The 22,292-nt window shown below is 41.8% G+C and overlaps 1 protein-coding gene and 1 long non-coding RNA gene across 13 annotated transcripts in view; one reads left to right on the top strand and one right to left on the bottom strand.

Moving 5' to 3' along the window:
- Plekhg1 (pleckstrin homology and RhoGEF domain containing G1) overlaps window positions 1-22,292 on the bottom strand; it is a 227,265-nt gene that overhangs the window by 83,026 nt on the left and 121,947 nt on the right. For 4 of the 12 annotated variants that reach the window (XM_031353155.1, XM_031353157.1, XM_031353159.1 and 1 more), the window contains one exon: window positions 7,628-8,139. In XM_031353155.1, coding sequence (XP_031209015.1) covers window positions 7,628-8,035 — 408 coding nt within the window. In that variant the 5' untranslated portion in view covers window positions 8,036-8,139. Of the gene's footprint in view, window positions 1-7,627; window positions 8,140-16,711; window positions 17,059-21,811; window positions 21,966-22,292 lie in introns of those variants that run through there. The other 8 variants (XM_031353156.1, XM_031353158.1, XM_031353160.1 and 5 more) reach the window with 5 other exon arrangements.
- Window positions 423-12,953, top strand: LOC116078156. Its single transcript, XR_004113439.1, has 5 exons — window positions 423-469; window positions 1,862-1,946; window positions 8,152-8,444; window positions 12,120-12,219; window positions 12,761-12,953. It is a non-coding gene; the product is annotated as an uncharacterized LOC116078156 (long non-coding RNA).

Raw genomic sequence — 22,292 nt, 5'->3', positions numbered from 1 at the left:
TGAACCTAGGACTTCATGCATGTTAGGCACACATTCTACCCACTGAAGTACAGCGATTGAGCAGGGCTGAGTGTTTCCAATGAAGATATTCTTAAGCTTTGACCGTTTAGAGCTACCTACAGCATGTAAATTTATGGTGGCATTATTCACAGTAGCTAAGATATGAAATCAATCCACATTCCATCAATAGATGAACAGATAAAGAAAATGCATCCTATATGCACAAGAAGCACAAGAATGATGTCATCTGCAGGGAAATGGATTGAACTGGAAATCATCATGCTATGTAATAGCCAGAGTCAGAAAGGTAAATATCACAATATTTCTATATGCAGAATCAATCTCTCTCTCCTTCTTCCACCTCCTGCCCTCAGGCACACATGTGAAACCAGAAAAGAAACTATTTTGGGAAAGAAAGGAAGACAAAGGAGGGTAATGGGGAACAAATAAGAACAAAGAAGATTATTATGTAAGTATGAAAATGTCATGGTAAAAACCCATTAGTTTATATGCTCAATAGCATATTTTATATGTTGGTCCAGTATATTTAGACCACTATGTAGGTCCTGAGGACTGCAGTCAGGTTTCACTCATCTCACTGGCCCTTACAAACAATACTTCAAGGGTTTGACTGTTAGCATTTTGGACATTAAAGCTGTAATACTTTGGTTTTTTGTTTTGTTTTGTTTTGTTTTTGTTTTTTAAACATACTTTATAGCTCAAGGTACTTGAAAAGCATTTTAAGTCTCTGGTTTATAATAGAGAGAAAAAGGTTATACTTATTTTATCGACTTCCCAACCCACACTAAATATGCATGTCTTTGTACATCCCCAGAGATGACCTAGTTTGTTACCTCAGAGTTCAAAGACACCATTTGTAAGGGGAGGGGAATGTGACTTCCAATTATACAGCATTATATAAAATTCTGAACTATTTTAAAATTCACTAAAAGGGTAAAAGAGGCTGTGAGCTCTCTCTGAGGTCCAATCTCATGAGGCCCTCAAAGGCTCTTTTATAGATCATTTAGAAAGATTAAAAGAATACTACCTTTGACCAGTCAGTCAAAGATCCATTAAACATGAAAGAGACCCTCTGGCTATGGATTCCCATCTCACCACAAAGTGTATGATTGGCTATTTTACTTTCAACTTGTTTTCATGTTTATTATCCCACTTCATTGGTGGCTGATAAAAATATAGGAACCATATATAAAGAACGGAAGAGCCATCCATTGATCCTTAGAGTGTGGGTGACAGTCAAAACGGCATCTTTCCTTTTCAAATGTTAGCCATAAAATGCCTAAGATGCTCAGAGGAAAGCTGCAGAGGGTAAGACGGTCAGATGACACAGGGGTCCAAAGCATAATGGAAAAAATAAGGATGCAAGGAATAAATAATAGTGGGGAGAGAAAGCCAGCACATGCTGTCAAGTGTTCCAAAGCTTTAGGATTCAGTAATGACATGTGGATGTCATCATTACTGAACCTCTACCTGGTATGAGAAAAAAAATTTTCATCTATGTATTTTGGATTAGTTTAATAAATGTCTCTGCACATGAGAAAGAAGGTATTTTCTCTGTATATATAACCAGCATGTAGGACCCAACCGCCCAGGTTAGAAGACTCTCTTCTTAGAAATCAGTGTTTTAGACAAAGTGTTTAAAAGTATGAGTTGGGCTCACAAAGCCAAGGCTCCTTCCTGTGTCTCCCTGTGTGCGGAGAGGGTTAACATGTATCTGCAGAGGCGAGACAAGAATGCTTGGACAGCCTCAATCAGTATTGATGGGGTGAAACTTGGATAGGAAAAAACACCTCTCCCTGTCTGGTTTCTCTCATCCATATCATATTTCTCCTCTTCCCAGTTTTACCAAGCAATCTTGACAAAGAAGACAAAGCCAAGAGTCTTCACTGAGTAGTTAAGAAACTCCAGGTTTCTCTCTCAGTAAGGTGAGTTTTGATTAGGTGGAAAAGTTACTAGGAAAATGATAAGAAACAAAAACCTGACATAAACCAATAACAACTTTAATCACGTTAAGTTTCCCGAGTGGTTGTAAAATCATTAGCAGTTTCGGAGGTACCCTACAAATGACATCATGGTTGAAAGTCAGAAATTGAGCCTCTTTGGGCTCCATTTGGCACCACATATTGTTTTGGTTGAACATCAGTTAACTTTCTATTTTTACTGGGAGTGATGTCATAACTGTTTTTAGGACAGTGTCTGGCTCTGTCATCTGTGGAACTCAACCCATGATCCTGCTTTTGAATGTCTTTTTTTTTTCTAAAGCTGGAAGCATGTGTGTATTTGGTGGAGAATGTGCTCATCAGCAAATATTCTACAATTTCTGAAACATATTTTTGATTGAAAATCTAATCCGGAGACACTCAGAAACTCCACCCGACCAGTGGCATGGGTTCCTTCTGGCCTGGGCTGGTGTCCTGAGCAGACCTTGGACTCGAACTACGCAGCCAGTCCCACAACACCCAGAAGAAGCTTCACTTTAGGTGCTCTAACACGCCCAGCACCACAGGATCCTAGGAGCTTGATCACACCAGGATCTCAGGGTCCCAGAGGTAGCTTGACTCCCAGAAGCTCTGACATACTCAGGATGTCAGGATCCTAGGATCCCAGAGACAGCTGAACTCTGAGGGGTTCTGACACAATCAGGATCACAGGAAGGACAGGCTCTAGTCAGATATAGAGAGGACAGGTAGCACTAGAGGTAACCAGATGGCAGGAGGCAAGCATAAGAACATATGCAATAGAAACCAAGATTACTTGGCATCATCAGAACCCAGTTCTCCCACCATAGCAAGTCCTGGATACAGCATCACACCAGAAAAGCAAGTTTTGGATCTAAAATCACTTATCATGATGATGATAGAGGACTTTAAGAAGGACATAAATAACTCCCTTAAAAGAAATACAGAAGAAAGGTAAACAGCTAGAAGCCCTTAAAGAGGAAACACAAAAATCCAGAAAAACACAATCAAACAGGTGAAGGAAATGAACAAAACCATCCAAGATCTAAAAATGGAAATAAAAACAATAAAGAAATCACAAAGGGAGCTAACCCTGGAGTTAGAAAACCTAGGAAAGAGATCAGGAGTCAATATGCAAGCATCACCAACAGAATACAAGAAATAGAAGAGAGAATCTCAGGGTCAGAAGATACCATAGAAAAACATTGACAAAACAGTCGAAGAAGTTAGGTGGTAGTGGCGCATGCCTTAATCCCAGGACTTGGGAGGCAGAGGCAGACAGATTTCTGAGTTCGAGGCCAGCCTGGTCTACAGAGTGATTTCCAGGACAGCCAGGGCTATACAGAGAAACTCTGTTTTGAAAAACCCAAAAAAAAAAAAAAAAAAAAAAAAAAAAAAAAAAAAAAAAAAAAAAGATAGTTAAAGAAAATGCAAAAAGCAAAAAGCTCCTAACCCAGAACATCCAGGAAATCCAGGACAAAATGAGAAGACAAGACCTAAGGATAATAGGTATGGAAGAGAGTAAAGATTCCCAACTTAAAGGGCCAGTAAATTCCTTCAACAAAATTATAGAAGTAAATTTCCCTAACCTAAAGAAAGAGATACCCATGAACATACAAGAAGCCTACAGAACTCCAAATAGACTGGACCAGAAAAGAAATTCCTCTCATCACATAATAATAAAAACACTAAATGCACTAAACAAAGAAAGAATATTAAAAGCAGTAAGGGAAAAAGGTCAAGTAACATATAAAGGCAGCCCTATCAGAATTACACCAGACTTCTCACCAGAGACTATGAAAGCTGGGAGATCCTGGGCAGATGTCATACAGACCCTAAGAGAACACAAATGCCAGCCCAGGCTACTATAGCAAGCAAAACTCGCAATTACCATAGATGGAGAAAACAAGATATTCCATGACAAAACCAAATTTACACAATATCTTTCCATAAATCCAGTGGTACAAAGGATAATAGATGGAAAACACCCACACAAGGAGGGAAACTACACCCTAGAAAAAGCTAGAAAGTAATCTTTCAACAAACCTGAAAGAAGAGAGCCACACAAACATAATTCCACCTCTAACAACAAAAATAACAGGGAGTAAAAATCACTTTTCCTTAATATCTCTTAACATCAATGGACTCAATTCCCCCCAAAAGACATAGACTAACAGACTGGATACGTAAACAGGACTCAGCATTTTGTTGCATATAGGAAACGCATCTCAGTGACAAAGACAGATACTTCCTCAGAGTAAAAGGTTGGAAAACAATTTTCCAAGCAAATGGTCCCAAGAAACAAGCTGGAGTAGCCACTCTAATATCAAATAAAATCAAGTTTCAACCAGGAATTATCAAAAAAGATAAGGAAGGATACTTCATACTGGCAAAAGGAAAAATCTACCAAGATGAACTCTCAATTCTGAACATCTTTCTTCAAATGCAAGGGTACCCACATTCATAAAAGAAACTTTACCTAAAACTTTTCCCCAAAAGCTCCAAATAACCAGGATACAATTCACAGACCACATGAAGCTCAATAAGAAGGAAGACCATATATGTGAGTACTTTGGTCCTTCTTAGAAGAACAACAAAATACTCACAGGAGCAAATATGGAGATAAAGTGTAGAGCAGAGACTAGAAGAAAGGCCACCCAGAGACTTCATCCCATATACAGTTACCAAACCCAGACACTCTTGTGGATGCCAAGAAGTGCATGCTGAAAGGAGCCTGATATGGCTGTCTCCTGAGAGGCCCTGCTAGAGCCTTACAAATAGAGAGGCAGATGTTAGCAGCCAACCATTGGACTGAGCGCAGGGTCCCCAATAGAGGAGTTAGAGAAAGGACCAAAGGAATTGAAGAATAACAATATCAGTCAACCAGACTCCCCAGAACTCCCAGGGACTAAGCCATCAAAAAGGAGTACACATGGCTCCAGCTACATATGTAGCAGAGGAAGGTCTTGTCATACACCAATGGAAGAGAGGTCCTTGATCCTATGAAGGCTAGATAGATGCCCCAGTGTAGGGGAATCGAGGCAGGGGGAGGTGGGAGTGGGTTGGTGGGTGGAGGAACACCCTCATAGAAGCAGGGGGAGGGAGGATGTGATAGGGTGTTTCGGGAGGGAGGGAAACTGGGAAAGAGGATCACATTTGAAATGTAAATAACGAAAATATCAAATAAAATAAATAAATAAATACATAATAGAAACTTTACTAAAGCTCAAAGCATGCATTGCACCCAACACAATAATAGTGGGAGACTTCAACACCCCACTCTCAGCAATGGACAGATCATGGAAACAGAAACTAACCAGAGACACAGTGAGACTAACAGAAGTTATGAACCAAATGGATCTAACAGATATTTATAGAACATTTCATCCTAAAACAAAATAACATACCTTCTTCTCAGCACCTCATGGTACCTTCTCCAAAATGGACCATAGAATTGGTCACAACACAGGCCCCAACAGATACAAGAAGATTGAAATAACCCCATGCACCCTATCAGATCTCCAAGGACTAAGGCTGGTCTTAAATACCAACAAAAACAATGAAAAGCACACATACACATGGAAGCTGAACAACGTTATACTCAGTGATAACTTGGTCAAGGAAGAAACAAAGAAAGAAATTAAAGGCTTTTTAGAATTTAATGAAAATGAAGACACATCATACCAAAACTTATGGGACACTATGAAAGCAGTGCTAAGAGGAAAACTCGTAGCTCTGAATGCCTCCAAAAAAAAAAAAAAAAAAAAAAAAAAAAAAAAAAAAAAAAAAAAAAAAAAAAAACAATGACATTAGCAGCTTGACAGCACACCTGAAAGCTCAAGGACAATAAGAATCAAATTCACCCAAGAGGAGTAGTAGATGGCAGGAAATAATCAAACATAGGGCTGAAATCAACCAAATAGAAACAAAAAGAACTATACAAAGAATCAACCAAACCAGGAGCTGATTCTTTGAGACCATCAACAAGATAGATTAAACCCTTAGTCAGACTAACCAGAGGGTACAGACAGTAATCAAATTAATAAAATCAGTAATGAAAAGGGAGACATAACAATGAGATATATCTTAAAATAATTATTCTGTTGAATATTAACAGTTGAAAATATTTAAATCATATCCTACAGGAAGAAAGAAAGAAAGAAGGAAAGAGAGAGAGAGAGAGAGAGAGAGAGAGAGAGAGAGAGAGAGAGAGAGAGAAAATGCCCTACATATTTGCCTACAGCCCAACCTTACAGAGGCATTTCCTCAGTTGAGAGTTCCCCTTCCTAGAGGACTTGTGTGCCAGGTTGACATAAAGCTGCCAGTACATCTATCATCCTCTGAAACTGGGAGGCAAAATAAATCTTTTTCTCTTTTTAAAAGAAAAAAAATCAACAAATAAAATGCAATTAATAGTTTGTAAGTTAAAAATAAACTAACTTTATGAAGATGTTAAACAAAATCTTCAAAACCATAAAATAATTGTAAAAATTAATCTAATCCAGAAGCTAGCATGTGGCACACACCTGTAAATCCCAGAGTGTGAGAGACTGAGGCAGGGGGATTGTTTCAGACCAAGAGTTTGAGGCCAGAAAGAAAAAAGTCTAAAACAGGCTTTAGGTACTTAAAAAGAAAGAAAGAAAGAAAGAAAGAAAGAAAGAGAGAGAGAGAGAGAAGAAAAAGAAAGGTATTTGGTATTAGGTAGCAAAATGAGTAACTTTGTAATGCATAGATTTACCATAGAAATACTAATAGTCCTAATGATGAGATAACATCTGAACTCTAGTGTTTATCTGTGGAAACTGATCGATAACTCATAGCCAAATTAATAACAATTTCCAGAGGATGTGATCTTGCATATAATTGAGCTAAGTTCCCACTGAATAACATATTAATAATTCATATGGCAATTTTTTTAAATTATGCAAAAAAAGTGAACAGAAAAGAAAAATAAGACAAGCCCCAGGACTTTTCTTTCCCCATCCCCTCTCTTCCTCCGAATATCAAGTAACAGAGGGCCCAGTACAGAACAGTGGCCTTAGGGTAATGCACGCAATCAGCTGGGGGTCTTTGCAAGTTCTACCTAGCAGGCCCCACACTCCAGGACACAGAAATGGCAGCTGAGGGGTATGTGTGTGTGAGAGAGTGTGTGTGTGTGTGTGTCTGTGTGTGTGTGTCTGTGTGTGTGTATCTGTGTGTGTCTGTGTGCAGAATCCAGCTATCAGTAGTTCCAGAAACTTCTAGACACACAGACAGATATAGTACAGGCAACAACAGTTGAGTTCAACTACATCTACCACCTACTCACTTAGAAGCTTGGGGTCCCCTCCCCTCAATTATCTGCTCCAGGAGCTGAGAGATACCCTGAGATGTCTGGTGTGGAATTTTGTGGAACAGTATGCTGGTTGACTATGTGCTCAGGACCAGCGTCATTGCGCCTGACACCCAGCTGATTGGCCATGCAGATATTAACTGCTCCATTGACCAGGTGACAGCATTAGGTTTCTCTTCATTTATTTTAGAATTCTCCTTCCGCATCATCGAAGACATCACTCCCAACCCAAACGAAGCCCTGTGTTTTCCTCTACGTTTTTGCAAGCCTATTTGTCCTGCTTGTCAAATTTAGAAGTCTTTAGAGTCTGCCTTACCTCCACGATGCTTTTTAGATCTTGCACGTAGGTCCTCTCCGTCTCCAGGATTTCCTGTACAACTCTATCCACGTAGAGGACCTTGGGGCTGGTGGTCGAGTCTGCTGTGGTTTGCGGTGCCCCATTCGTGTCCACTCTCCATGGAGTCCTAGGCTGCTTCTCGCTGACTCCATCCATGTTTTGTGGTCCGGCAGATTTGTCCCTCTGCAGTTCGCTGCTGGAAAATGGTCGGGCTGGTATCAGCTCCAGCTTTATGGCCCCAGCTTCTTTATCCTGGTGAAATAAGCCCAAGTGGCTATTTGAAACCAAAGTCATTCTGCTGCCAAAGGAACCATGGCTGTCCCTAGAGGAGGCTGAGGATGAGGTGGAGCCGAAGCTGATGGGTCGGTCACTGTCGGAAAGCTCCATAGTTGTTGGTTCTGGGGCCTGAGAAGGTTCAGCAGTGGTCCTTGGATCAGGAACTCGACTTACAGCTGATGGCACTTTCAGTTGCAAATGGTGATGTCCATCTGCTTCCGTTGCAGGAGGATAGAAAAGACAGAAGAAAGGTCAGTGAGTGTCCTCTCAACAGAAGGAGGGCAAAACAGTGGCAAGTTAACTGGGAAAGGCGGACTGAAATGCTGAGAGCTTCTGCTTCCGAGCATCCCCTGAGCCTGCTGGGAATGCACCCTCAGGCTCTGCCCCAGACCTCCCGACCTTGAGTCTGCAACCTAACAGACTGCAGAGTGAGCCCAGGGTGCCTCAGATCGTGAGAAGCAAGACATCCGGCAGCATACTCTTGTTAAGTGTGACCACCTGCACTGACTTACATAAGCAGGTAAGTCCAGATTTACCGATTTAAAGGCTCAGCGGTCAGTACAAGAACAGGCAACTTTAATCAACATCTCAAGTGGCTCTTAAGTGCTGAGAAAGGAGAGAGAGTCTCACAGAATCTTGAGAAAGGTTGTTTTAGATTTTAAATCTTCCACCATAATTCCACCATTTTAAAGCAAGAAGCCTGGGGCATGGAGACTTGGTTTAAGTGATACTGACTGACACACATTTCACTCCAACACAGCACTGAAAATAGAGATTCAGAGCTCTTTTTTTTCTAATAGCAAGGCACAAAAAAACCCAAACTAAATAATACCACCAGCACCCTACACAAAACGGACCCTTCACCTAAAGCCTTTTTCAACTGAGGATGCCAGGCCTGCTAGGCAGTCAGCTGGCAATGATCACCTGGTAACAGGCAATCTGGCTTTGATGCCCAGGATCACAGGAAAGAGCTGACTCCTGCATGCTGTCCCACATTTCCAACCAGTCTAGAAGATGCTTTCAAAGTGCTCACGTGGCACCTCACTGCGTCTTTCTTCCTATATCTCTGTCTGTCTGTCGTCTGTCTCTCTCTTAAAAATAAGTAAGTAAATAAATAAATAAATAAGTAAATAAATAAATAAATAAATAGTGTCATGAGGCAAGTGGCCTGCCTAAGACAAACAGACAAGGTCTTGTAGTATCTCTCAAGTGATAATATTCAAGAGCTACTGGAATAGCTCCAGCAGTCCATATGCCAAAACCATAAAACAACACTTTTAAATTAGGAACTAAATGATAGCAAAATTAAGCACATCTGGGTTGTTAACACTGTGAGACAACATAAGGTGAGACCAAGTGCCAACCAGAGAGGCAGTAAGGAGAATTATCCTTGGTTTAAAATGGGTGGTACCTGAACTTAGACATTCCAAAATTATTCTTATGAAACACGCAAGAATCCAGATTTTTTTTCAGCCATCAAGGCAGGATTAGGGTTTTTTTGCCCCATAATAATGAGATTGTACCTTATGATAACGGTGTTGACTGATAATGAAATTAGCAGGGCACCTCACTACCAAAACTCCCTGTTTAGAGGTTTTATTAGAAATGAGAGAGGTGGCTGGGAGAATGGGTGGTGAGATTTACTCTGCAAAGGTTACAATATGACAGATATATAAGAATATAGATCAATGGTCATTTTCAATAGTTTTGACTTTATAATAAAGATCAAACAGCTGGTACAAATCTTTTTAGCATATAAGTCCTTTGGATCCCTATCTTTTTCATACACTATGTGCACAGAAGATATCAGTGCCAACTTATTAAACCAAATGTTAAAATTGCAAATACAACTTGAAGGCCCTCACTTTTGTTGACAACAGGAATGCTAAGAAACACATGGGAAATGAGCACACGCAGTATGGCTCCCAGCACGTGGTATGAGTTTGCTGTGAACTTTTAAAGCTTTTGAAATATGCTTTCTGATTGCTCTGTAACAACTTTATAGCCCATAAAACATGGATTGGTTTGTAGTTAAAATGCACTTGACCTAAAAAGCTTGATCCAACTTGAGTGTGGCGAAGATCCAAAAAGTGGCCATGCATTCAGACATGCTTGTTGCAGAGTGCACTTGCCAAAGTACAGAGCTGCTGGTATGAAAATCTAGAACGTGATAGGCTGGGGAGGTGGCTCTGTGGGTAGAGATAGTAGCTGTGCCAGCTTGAGGATCTGAGTTTGAATCTCTGAACCTACATGAAGCTTGGCACAGTAGTGGGTGTCCATAACACTGAAGGTCCTATAGTAAAATGGAAGGTAGAGATAGAAGGATCTCTGCAAGCTTGCAGACCACTTAGCCTGGCCTGTGCAGGTACACACACACACACACACACACACACACACACACACCACACTATACACACTCATGCACACATTCACACACATACACACACTCAAACATGCATACACAGGCACACACACATACACTCAAATCCACGAACATATAGTCACACACATACACATGCACACACACATTTACACACCTACATAGACTTAAACACACACACATTCACACACATACACACAAACACATATACTACACACATTCACACTCATTCATACTCATACACGTATTAACATACACATACACATACATTCACATACAAACACACACATGCAGGCACACATATTCACACACACAAACATACAGAAGAACATAGAATGAGTTAACACACAGATACACACACACACACACACACACACACACACACACACTCCTAGTCTTACTAACTGTAGATGCAGTCAGATTTCTTTCAGTGTCACCACCATAATTGTGACCCTTTTATTGCTCCCACTGTAGGGAATGGCTACTCTCTTGAGTTCCTAAAGGTCCAACACCTCCAGGCTATGATTTAGGGTCAACATAAGTTTGGATATGCTCAATACCAAAGGCCAGGACATCTGGAGAGTTCTAGGTCAAACAATTGACCCCTATAGATGAGACAGGGGGATTTTCAGAGCCAGTCCCTACTTCCTAACTAGGCAAGTATCATTCTTCTCCCTGGTCCTGAAACCATTCTTTAACATAGTCATAGGACACTCATCACTATGTTACAGGATGACTGAATACAACAGAGAGGCCCATTTCTCTCTTACCATTTTCTTTCTCTATTGACTGTCACTCTGAGAGATCAAGGGAGATAAAGTTGGTTCTGGAGTCTAAGTTGTACCACTATGGATGGGAGAACCTTTGAGATATTTTCAAAGGTAGGAAAAATTAGAATGTGACAATGAGGTTAACAGATATCTGCTTCTTTTTTTTTCTTCCCAAGACAAGGTTTCTCTGTATAGCTCTGGCTATCCTGGAACTCATTCTGTAGACCAGACTGGCCTCGAACTCAGAAATTTGCCTGCCTCTGCCTCCTAAGTGCTGGGATTAAAGGTGTGCGCCACCACTGCCCAGCTTGGGTCACTCTTAAAAAGACACATGAGTGGATCCTGGTCTAGGGATGCTCCTAAACCAGACCACTGAAGCCCTTGGGACCAGCCTATTCTGCAATGGCTTATACAACAGAATCCTGCAGATATCTGTAGTATTCAGCTAAGCTTGCTTGGCAGAAATAAGACACTTAAAAATCAGGCCAAATAGTAGCATGTGATTTGAGGCTGTACTTGTTAATGAGTAGCATCTTTTATGTTGACTCATAGCTTAGAAGGTAATTACAGTTTTCTCGTTTAAGGCAACATGTCTCATAACAACTGTCTCGTCTCGCTCTCACTTCCTTCAAAATAACCGACAATCTCTATTGTCTGGACTCTTCTTTCTAATGTAAATCTCCAATGATTAATATTTATAAAATTGTGCTGCTCAACATAGCCACCAGCTCTGTGGGACCACTGAGTACTGGATATGGGGTAGTGCAGAACTGAGGTGAGCAGAACGGATAGAATACATGCTGGATTTAAATGTAGGTATGAAACAAGATTATCAAATTCCTCATTAATAATTTTGATTATATGCTGAAATGGTATTTTAGAATAGTGAGATACTTTTAATATCTTATTAAAATTTTGCCAATGTCATTTTCCTTTGTAAATGTCACTACTGGCGAATTTTAAATCTTATGTGTGTATGCCTGTGTGTATTTTATCAAACGAAGCTTATGTTGAAGTCATCTAGATAACTACATTACTCTGTAAGATTTAGGGGCTGGAGAGGAGGATCATGTCTAAAGGTATGTACTGCCCTTGCGGAAGACCTGAGTTTGGTTCCCCATGCCCACATTGGATAGCTCACACCTGTAAGTATGAGGTTTATTTGCTGTGTATTGTAATTCTAAGTGTGGGGCCCCCAAGACTTGGTTGCCCCAGAGAAGAGAGAGTCTAAATGTAGACCCAAGTGGTGCTATGTATCTTTGCCTCCAAGTTATTCTGATTGCTAAATAAAGATGCTAACAGCCAATAGCTGGGCAGACGAGACACAGGGTTGAGGGGTCCTGGGCTTATGGGGTTGGAGGAAAACAGAGAGGGGGAGGGGGAGAGGGAGGGGGAAAGGGAGGAGAGGGAGAGGGAGTGGGAGGAGAGGGAGAGGGAGTGGGAGGGGGAGTTGAAGAGGGAGAGGAAGAAGAGGAAGTCACCATGGGTTAGGTGAGTCAAGAAAACATGACTCTGAGGTCTGACCAGTTGGAGGTAAGAGCAGCCCAGATGAAACATAGTAAGTAGTAACTCAGGGTTATTGATAGGAAATAGATTTTAATAGCATAGAGGGTAGATATCTGCCCAACTCTTATGCTATTTAAGGTTTATTGCAAATAATAAAAGTTGTGTGTCTTTTTTATCCAGGAACTGAATGATCAAAGATGGGGTAGAAACCCTGGATCAGGATTAAAAATTTCTACAGCATGTAACTTCAGCTCTGGGGAGATCAGATTCCCTCTTCTGGCCACTGTAGGCGTCTGCATACATGTGCACATAACCCCACACAGACACACATACACACAACTTAAAATTATGATGATTAAAAGATTTAAATGTATCTGCTTATCCATTGTTCAAATATCAGTGAAGGGAATGATATAAGAAACCCTTTCTTTGTTGCTATATTCATGCGTGTAAAATATTGTTAGGAGTAAGGAGAAAGAGAGGTAGAGAAAACCGCTGGACACAGTGGAGCGGCTGATTTCCCATGGCAAACTGAACCAGGTGGAATCTCTGCCAGGTACCCTTTTATTCTGCTCTGAATGAAAGACTAACACGTGTCTACCATTCTGCTTTCCTTCCTAGAGCTTCCTTCTCTTCCCACATTCCAAGTCGAGAGCTCACAGTAGACAGGCTTGGAGAACCTCGTGGGCATCACAGGTAGCTCTTTTGAGCATTACTACTGTGAAATCAGCAGGTTTCATCCACATAGAGGCCGTGGGCCAGGCTCATTTTGGTGACCTTCTAGGTAGTTGGGGGAAAAGCATCGGTAAGAGATCTGACCGATAGGTAAAGGCTTGCTGACTCTGGACGGAAGAAGGGCTTTGCCTCCAAGAGGACAATGACTCTAGGGTCTCCAGCAGGGTGAGCAGGAGGGGAGCTGGAACGTCTGAGCCACCATAGGAAGAAGCTCACTTCCTGAAGCTGCCATGCTGGGGGAAGCTGCCATGCATGGGGAAGCCCAGGGCTTCCGAGCTACTGGAGCCAATGAGAGGCCTTCAGGCCGTGCATTCCTGCCAGGACAGACGAATGACCTCACGGAACCCAAGTCAGAAAAAGCCCTTGGCAAAGTGTCTCCTGAGTTCCCAGCTCACAGGAACCCTGAGAAGTGATAAATGACTATTGCTGTTTCTGACTCTTGAGGTTTGGGAGTGATTTGCTTTACAGTAAGGGATTACCTAAGGAGACTCAATAAAAACTATACATCAAAATTACCCATAACTTCCCTCCACAAAAACCTTGAAGTTTATGTATTTCATCATGTTGAAAAGATTTCATAAAGAGAAAAGAACTAAATCAACCTCAGAGAGGTTAGGTTCACAGCAATCATAGTTGGACCATGGACCATGATTACAGTTTGATTTCTAGTATGTTGCAGGGATTCATAAAGTATTAGGGCAAACAGAAGTTTGGAGATGAGAAAATAAAGAATACATCCTAATGGACTTGTCTAAAGCACTTGGAATTTGTACTCAGAAAGCTTATATTGTATGTGTTGTGATCATAAAGAGAAAGACCTATAAGAATATGTTCTGGCGAGGTGTGGGGGAAGGGGGTGCCTCGGTGGGTCCATGCCGAGGCATCCCTTCCCCCTGAGGGACCAGACACACACCAGTATAGTATAGAATAGAGTTTATTTAGGGCATGGGGAGGGGAGTTAAGAGGGTAAGAGAGGCAGAGAAAGGCAGAGAGAAGGAGAGAGTAGAGAAGTAGGGGCCAGCCATGACCACATGGAGAGAGGGGGAACAAGGGGGCAAGAGGCAAGGAGAGAAGCAGGAGTAAGAGAGAGAGGAGGGGACAAGCAGCCCCTTTTATAGGGCCAGGCCTACCTGGCTGTTGCCAGGTAACCATGGGGAGGAGCATGGCTGCTGCCAGGTATCTGTGGGGGGTAGAATTTATACAGAATGCTAACAGTATATGTCTACGTATGTATGTGTCTGTGTGGTATATGTGGTATATATATATATATATGTGTGTGTGTGTGTGTGTGTATACATACATATGTTTGTATGTATGTGGCATATGTGCATGTATGTGCATGTACATGCATATACATGTGTGTGATATGTGGTATGTGTACATATATGTACATGTGTGTGTGCATGTGTGTTTGGTATTTGTGGTATATGTGGTGTGTGTGTGTTTGTGTATGTGTGTATATGTGTGTATGCATGTATATGTGTTTGGTATTTGTGGTATGTGTGGTATGTGTGTATGTACATGTACATGTTTATATATGTATGAATCTATCTTCCACTATACATACAGATAGAGATCAAACAGTAGAGCAGAAATTAAATCATGCGTGATATTTTCTTCCAGTCAGAGCATGCATGTGTTTGCTCTGGTTTAATGTCCTGGTAGTTGACCACATCACTAGTTCCATCCTGTGAGAGTGAGGTAGCTGGACCAGACGGCCTTCCCAGGCCCCATACAACCTCTCCAATATGACTCCATCCCTGAAGTAACCAGAAGGTCACCAGCTGATGCCCACCTTGTCCATTCCTAACTGTAGTCGGACACAAGTACCAACTCCAAGCTAGCAATGTCCTATATGGTACGATGCCAGGTTTAGCCAGGAAAGCTTATCGCTGACTCTGCCATGGGAAATCAAAACAAACTAGCACCCCTATTTTTAATTTCAATTGAAAAATAACCAGTTCCAGTTTCACTTTGAACAGTGCTTTCCTGTTAGTATGAAACTCCAGGACTCAAGAAGTAAGTGAAAAAAAGTCACACACACCAATCTCATCTGTATGGAACACACTCTGTCCCCGGACATCTCTGCTGTTTGGAAGGAGGCACAAAGTAAAAAAACATGTTGTTAAAGCAGGAGGAGGAAGGACAGAATTCCAAGGGATTGACAATTGCACTTGGCAAATAAGTCCCTCCCCAAAGTACATTAAATACTTTCTTCATGAAAAAGGAGGAAGGGAAATTGAAATGCCTAACAGTAGGGTCGGAGTAAAGAAACCCTCCCTTTGGACAGATGGACGGACAGACGGATAGCACAGTGGAAAAAGATTACATGCCAGGTCCTTAAAGGTAGAAGAAGCTGTGTATTCAAAATACAGAGCTGAGGAAAGAGGAATGGTTTAATAAATATGAACGAGATCTGAAATGTAAATTTTAGATACCAATTTACTGCCACAAAAAGGATATATTGTAAAATACTAACATGACTTTTCCCAAGTAGAAATGGGTTATTTTCTTTGGCTGTTTATCTAAAAATATCTTTTTTCTTCAATAACCTTTCAAATAGCTTTCAAAATCTGCCCAAATTACTTAAGAAGATTAAAACCACAGCTCCCCCGTCTGTATCAAATACGTAAACATTTTAAACGAAAATAATTTGATTTTCATATACAAAATATGATAAATTAAAGTGAAATCTATACACATTAAAAATGTCACTATCACAAAGTTGAGAAAATCAGTAGGACAGTATAAAGTTAACTCCAGTAGATAATAACATTGAATACAAGCCCAGCTGCCTCTCCATCCCAGTAACTTCTTTTAGTAAAAGTTTTTTCTCCCAATAGGAACACAAACTGCATTTGCATAGTTCACTTTGGTTGCCATGGGCCTCAGGCTAAAGCTGCATTGCTGCAGCTGCAAAGCGTGAAGTCTACAAGCATTCATCCCCCCACTCCAGCTTGGCTCTCCAGAACCTCAGTAAGAACTGATACTAAAGTGTGGAGCATTCAATGCGTGCTTGGAAGTTTCTCCCTGGCGTGGAGAACGTGAGCTCTTCAGTTATTTCAAACTAACTTTAAGGGGAGATCAAAGCCAAACTAAGCCCAAACGAACAAAAACAATTTAATACAGACTTCAGTTCAGATGCGAGGGGGTGGGATAAGGATAATCCGGATGAATTCCATTGTCAGAAAACTTCAGGGCATGCGTGGCGTTTGCACCGGGACGTGTGTGCTGCACACCCCGAGTTTCCGTCCTTACAGTGTTGTAAAGAAAGCTCCCCCCGCGACCCCTCCCCCCGTGAAAGTTTCTCCCCTTTCTTGGCTGGTGCTGCTACGGCTGCTCAGAGGGGGAAGCGAGTGGTGTCAGTTCCCTGCAAGCACCTCCACCAGCACCTACCTGCTCTCCACCGAGGCTGAACACGTCTGTCTTCGGCTGGTGCAGTGGCCGCACTGGGCGCCCAGTCAGGTAAGACAAGAAGCCCTTAACTAGTCTATGCAGCGTCTTGTGCTGAAATATTGCATGAGTCAGCTTTTATCTTTCAAACCCAACACACAAAGGCTTTACCAAAAACCTGATTCGCAACTTTCTGGCTGCCTTTTCCCCCCTCGTGCACAGACCACAGACTTCGGCATCGCGGAGAGCCTTAAATGAAACATGACATCATTCAATAGAGAAATAGGACAATAGACACCCACTGTGGGCTAGTCAGAAAACCTAACCCTTCTCTGAGAGACACCCTACAGCTTCCACTCCTTTGTGCACATCAAATGTAGCCCACAGCCTGAAAGCCTTTGGCTTTTACCTTCTGGCTCTGGCCAGGGCTCTTCACAAGCCCCATACTGAAATGAGCCAGAGTTCTGGCGGTCAGATATTTTCAAGTTCACTTCCTGATTTACAAGCTTGTTTGAAAGTGAATCATGCAACTTAAACAGAGCTTTGAAAGGGGTGTTCAGGGCCGACTAGCATCCAGTTCAGGGTGCCCTGGCTAACCTTAGTTGGCCAGGATGTCTCAGTCAGCAGCTTTGCACTGGAATATATTTGCACTGGACTTTAAAGAAGAGTTTTAAAAGTTCTGCCTGTAGGCAAATGCCTAAAATCAAAATGTGCAGGGTTCTTCTTTTTTTATTGAAAAACAGTTAAATTCTATTATAGGTATAACTACTAAGCAAATAAATACAGAATAATTTAATTCACACATTTCAGTAAATTGGACTCATTTGGGATTTTAAGTTTTCCTAAGGCCACTTGTCTTTAAAAATGTTACCTCTCTCTCTCTCTCTCTCTCTCTCTCTGTCCCTCTCTCTCTCTTTCTCTCTCTCTCACACACACATACTCACACACACACACACACACTCATACACACACACACACACGTGTGAAATAAAATGCTATGACTATCCTGAGATAAAGTTCCAATGCCAGTTTATATTTATATATTTATATCCAGGACTGGATCTCGATCATCTTACACTTAATGATCTAACACCATCAAATGCTTTTCAGTGCACATTCCACTGAAAGCCTTCAGCTGTGGTTATGAAAAAAAAAAACACAGCATTTTCAAATCATCTTTAATATAGCAATTTCTATCATGCCTATTAGGTGATTTGGTGCTAACAACATAATAGGATAATTTGTGTTAATGCCTGTTTCCTTTGAATGGGTCTGTGTGCACACGGGCTTCTCCACTCATTGATTCAGACAGCAATACACGTTTGAAAGATACTGTGGTGGGATGTTTGTCCTCTCATGTCCACCAGATCAACAGACATCATGAAGCCAGGCTGCTAGGAGACCTGGTGAGAGGAAACCCCCTCCCATAAACCCCCAGCCTGTCGAAACAGCCTTCCTGCTCCTTTTGTGACCACCATAGTGGTCTCTTTGTTCTCATCAGTGTTTGCGAACCCACACCGGAGCCCATATATAGCCTCCTTTCCACTTTGCCAAATTCCCTCCATCTTCCTATCCACAGCCACCCTTATTGTAATTTGTCCTGGTCAAATAGCTACTTATCATACTCAGAGTAAGCTTTGCATAGTCTTGTTTTTAATCATTTTCTGCCTTCTCTCCCATCCCTGGACAGTCACAACCGAGGGAGGTAGGCAATCTTCCCATACTGTAGATTTTAAACGTCTGGACAGATGCAAATCTATATGTTTGTTGGCTCAGATGCATTCTGTGTGTAGACTCAGGTATCAAATTAACGACTTCCATCTTCCAATAAAATGTTTCTGCCCTCGGATCTTCCCTTTCCCCTTCCCCAGACATGTTGCTGTTTTTAATGTTTCTAAGAGCTGCTGTATGAGTTACAAGAAAACATTACAGCCTAGCTGCCTTGGATATGCCCAATAGGCAGTTTGCTGCATTCACCTGCTGGACAAGTGATGATCCTGCAGGATAGATCTTTAGTGAAAGTACAGACCAGACCTTCCTATGAGACAGTCGTGAGCTAGGTTTTCTGAAGGAGTCGTGACAACTCCTGTTTTCTGAAGATCATCAGTTTGTACGAAGACCTCTCCTATAAATAGCTTGCAAGTAACTGAAACCAACTATGTGGCGCCTATGAATGACAAAAGGTGAAAGCATTTTGAATCTGAGTTTTTAAATTATTTCCTTTCCTTTAGACTAGGACACACACACACACACACACACACACACACACACACACACACACACTTTATCTTTCTATTTACCCTAGTACAATTTTTACAAAATGAAATTAACAAATTCATAGCATATAGGGCCAGAAGAGGGATAACAGCAGAAAGGATAAGAAGGGAGAAGAAAAAGTCACATCTTAAGGTTAGAAAGCCAGGGGCCTTTCACCTCTCACCTTTCACCCCTCGGTCCCATTTTCTTACAGCCCAGCTGTGTTCCACTCAAACTCTACAAAGGCTTTGCATTCCAGCTCCCAGTCCACATACCAGTTAGCCAGACTGGTAACAGCTCTTGGAAGGAAATTGCTATCTTGCCACTGTCTTCCGTGCACATAGCAACAAAAGAAGGCTCTCTGTTATCCTTGCCAATTCTTGCTGCTCAGTTCATTTGTGAACATTACCACCAAATGAAGAGGTAGGTTTTGCTCAGCAAACTTTCTCTCCAAACACAGTGAGCTTAGTCACACTGTTAGATACCCATGTATCGTCTTTAGAGGGTAAAGATTCATTGCTGCAAAGTCACTCTTTTGAATCCTCTTCTAGCACTGGTAAAATTGTGAGGAGGGGACTTTTCCACATTGCCATCCAGAATGAGGGATGGAGACCCCGAGGAGCATCACACAACATGGACATATCTACAGTAACTAGAACACAAGCTAGCAAGAAAGGAAAACTTGGGCCAGCAGGCAGTCTGAAAGTCAGCAGGATGAGAAAGTCCTCTCTGTCAGTAAAAATATAAAACCCTCCCTAGAGTTTGCCACAGCTTGGAATCCATCCCATCACAAGCTGACTGCTCCTTGCCTGAATGCTCAGGACCAATGGGTTTCAGAATTTTGGGGCTTTTGAAATATTCACATATACGTTGTCTATCTTGGACATAGACACAATGTTTTCATTTTCATAGCATATACACCTATGCACATAAATTGAAATTAAGTCTAGACAACATTTGCCATACTTTGGTGCAGGAGATAAAGTTTTTGTCATCTGGAATTTTCCACTTGTGATATTATATGTCAACACTCCAAGTGTTTTGAGATCTGTGGGTTTCTGGCTTCCCAGTATTTCAGTCAGGTTTTCAGGGTACCCAAGAGCTAGAAACTGTGTCTTGAGCTAGGGAGATGGCTCTGTTAGGAAAGTCTTTACCTTGCAAGTATGAGAATTGAGTTCAGTCCCTAGAGGTGATGACATACACACATAATCTAAGGGACAACAAGATGGGAGGAGACGGATGGGTCCCTGCACCTCACTGGTAAGCTACCCTAGCCTACTTGGGTTCTGTTCCTCAAGTTTTAGGTCAATAAAAGACTTTATCTCAAGCAAAAGGTGGAAAGTACCTGGGAAATGATACCCAGAGGGGTCCTCTGGTATCCACATGTGTATGAACTCATCCAGGAGCACATGTGCACACTAAGAAAACCCAAATACCTCAAGTCTTTCTTGGTATAGGTAAGAGCTCCAAGCGAAAACTGTAGCTTCCTCTGGGAAAGGATCATGGGGTCATTGCCCCGTGCCAAGATTAGCCTGTCCTCTCTACTAAGAACTACCTTGGGATGTTAGCAATGAGACGGTAGTGGTTTGGTTTAGTTGTTTGGGATAAGGAGAGGAGGTATGCATTCAGTATAGCCACCAGGACTTCAAGGCTGGTCCCACTGAAACACTGCAAGTTCTGAAGCCAGCTAACAGTGCCAAGGAGCTGGACAAGGGATGCCCCAGAGATGGCAGGAGAGGAAAAGGGGGAATCAAGGAAGGAGTTAGGCTCAAAATTATATAGGGTCAGAAAACTTTATAAAGTTGCATCATGGTTTCAGATGAAGGAGCTGAAAATTGCAGGAGACATTTAAAAGGATATTTCATAGTTTCTATATGAAGCATAGCCCCTGACTGCTGGAGAGGCTTGCAGGGAACCTTTCTTGGTTTACACTGCAGTCCTAAGACAATCAAGGAAACAAACTCTTTTCTGATGTGCAGGCTTTCACAATGCATTCCTGATTTGTGTGTAGTCTATTAGAAGTTTTCCTTCAGCACAGAGGTAAAGTAGATATTTTTACATTTTCTGAATACTTCACAGAAAAAAAAATGTGACAAACATGAAAGTCAATGGCATTTCCCTAACAGCCCATCTGCTCAGGAGTCCCTTTGAAGGGCACATGGACATTCTCCTGAGGGTGAGCAGTAGGGGACTAATCCCCTGTGCATTGCAGATGCACTGCCTAAATTCTAAGCCCAGAGATCATCCTCAGCTATATCTACCTTATAGTCGTTACACGGGTGTATGACCACACAGCTGGTCACACAAAGGGTGACCTGGCAATTTTCTTTCCAAAGGGCTATCTGTAAGCAAAATTATTTCAAAAGCATCTGTCTTTGTTTCTGCCTATTTAGAAAGTATTTATTATAAGTAGAAGATATGGTGGCTTAAGGTGGATGTAAATAAATCATCTGCCTACTGGAGAAATGTGAAAGTCTTTTCCGTTTGCGCTCGAGAACTAAATCCACTGAGAGAAACAGAACCACACACACCAGTTACTCATGTCAATCAACAGAAAAACCTAGTTCCTCCTCCAAACTCCCAGATGCACCACCTTTAAGGACACCTCTGGAGGACTCGCTGTAATTCCAGCACTTGGGAGGCATGTCTGTGAGTTCCAGGCCAGCGTGGTCTACAGAGCCAGTTCCAGTATTGCCTTGGCTACACAGAGAAACCCTGTCTCAAAAAACAAAACTAAGCAGACATCTGAGCAAACAAATCCGTAGTACCCACTTCTTTTCAAACACTGGTTTTCACAGCCCACCCTCCGAACCAATTTAGGATTTAGTTTCTTCCTTGTAAGCCTACCGTGATCCGCCATGCAGGGAATGTGGTGGCCAACTTGCTTCCTTGCTCTGTTGCAGGTGTCCCGACTGGTTCATGTCTCTGGGTTGAAGACGAGCCTTAACTCTACCCTGTGTTCTCTCATTGAAATCAAGTCTTAGTTATTTCTGAACCGAGCAGTGTTCAGACAGCAAGCAAGCAAATATGTTACAAATAGCTTCTTGCTTTCAATCATCTATCAGTCCCATCTTTAAGGACACCTCGGGAGGACTCGCTGTGCAAAGCACAATGGAAGAATTATCCCTGGAGAATGCAGTTGGCTTTTAGATACATCCCCCACCCCCACCCACCCTCAGGAGATAACACACATCAAATCCATTCATAGCCAGAGGCTTTCTGCACAATCTCTCCTTCTGCAAACACTGACACAATGTACTTGAACTTGAGCAGAGGCTTGGATGTGCAGCTGAAATCCCACATTTGTCTTTCCAAAATTCAAAATTCA

This window comes from Mastomys coucha, unplaced genomic scaffold (genome assembly GCF_008632895.1).
Source record: "Mastomys coucha isolate ucsf_1 unplaced genomic scaffold, UCSF_Mcou_1 pScaffold5, whole genome shotgun sequence".
Lineage (NCBI taxonomy): Eukaryota > Metazoa > Chordata > Mammalia > Rodentia > Muridae > Mastomys > Mastomys coucha.
The sequence above is the reverse complement of the archived record's forward strand: the minus strand, read 5'-3'. Positions and strand labels throughout refer to the sequence as shown.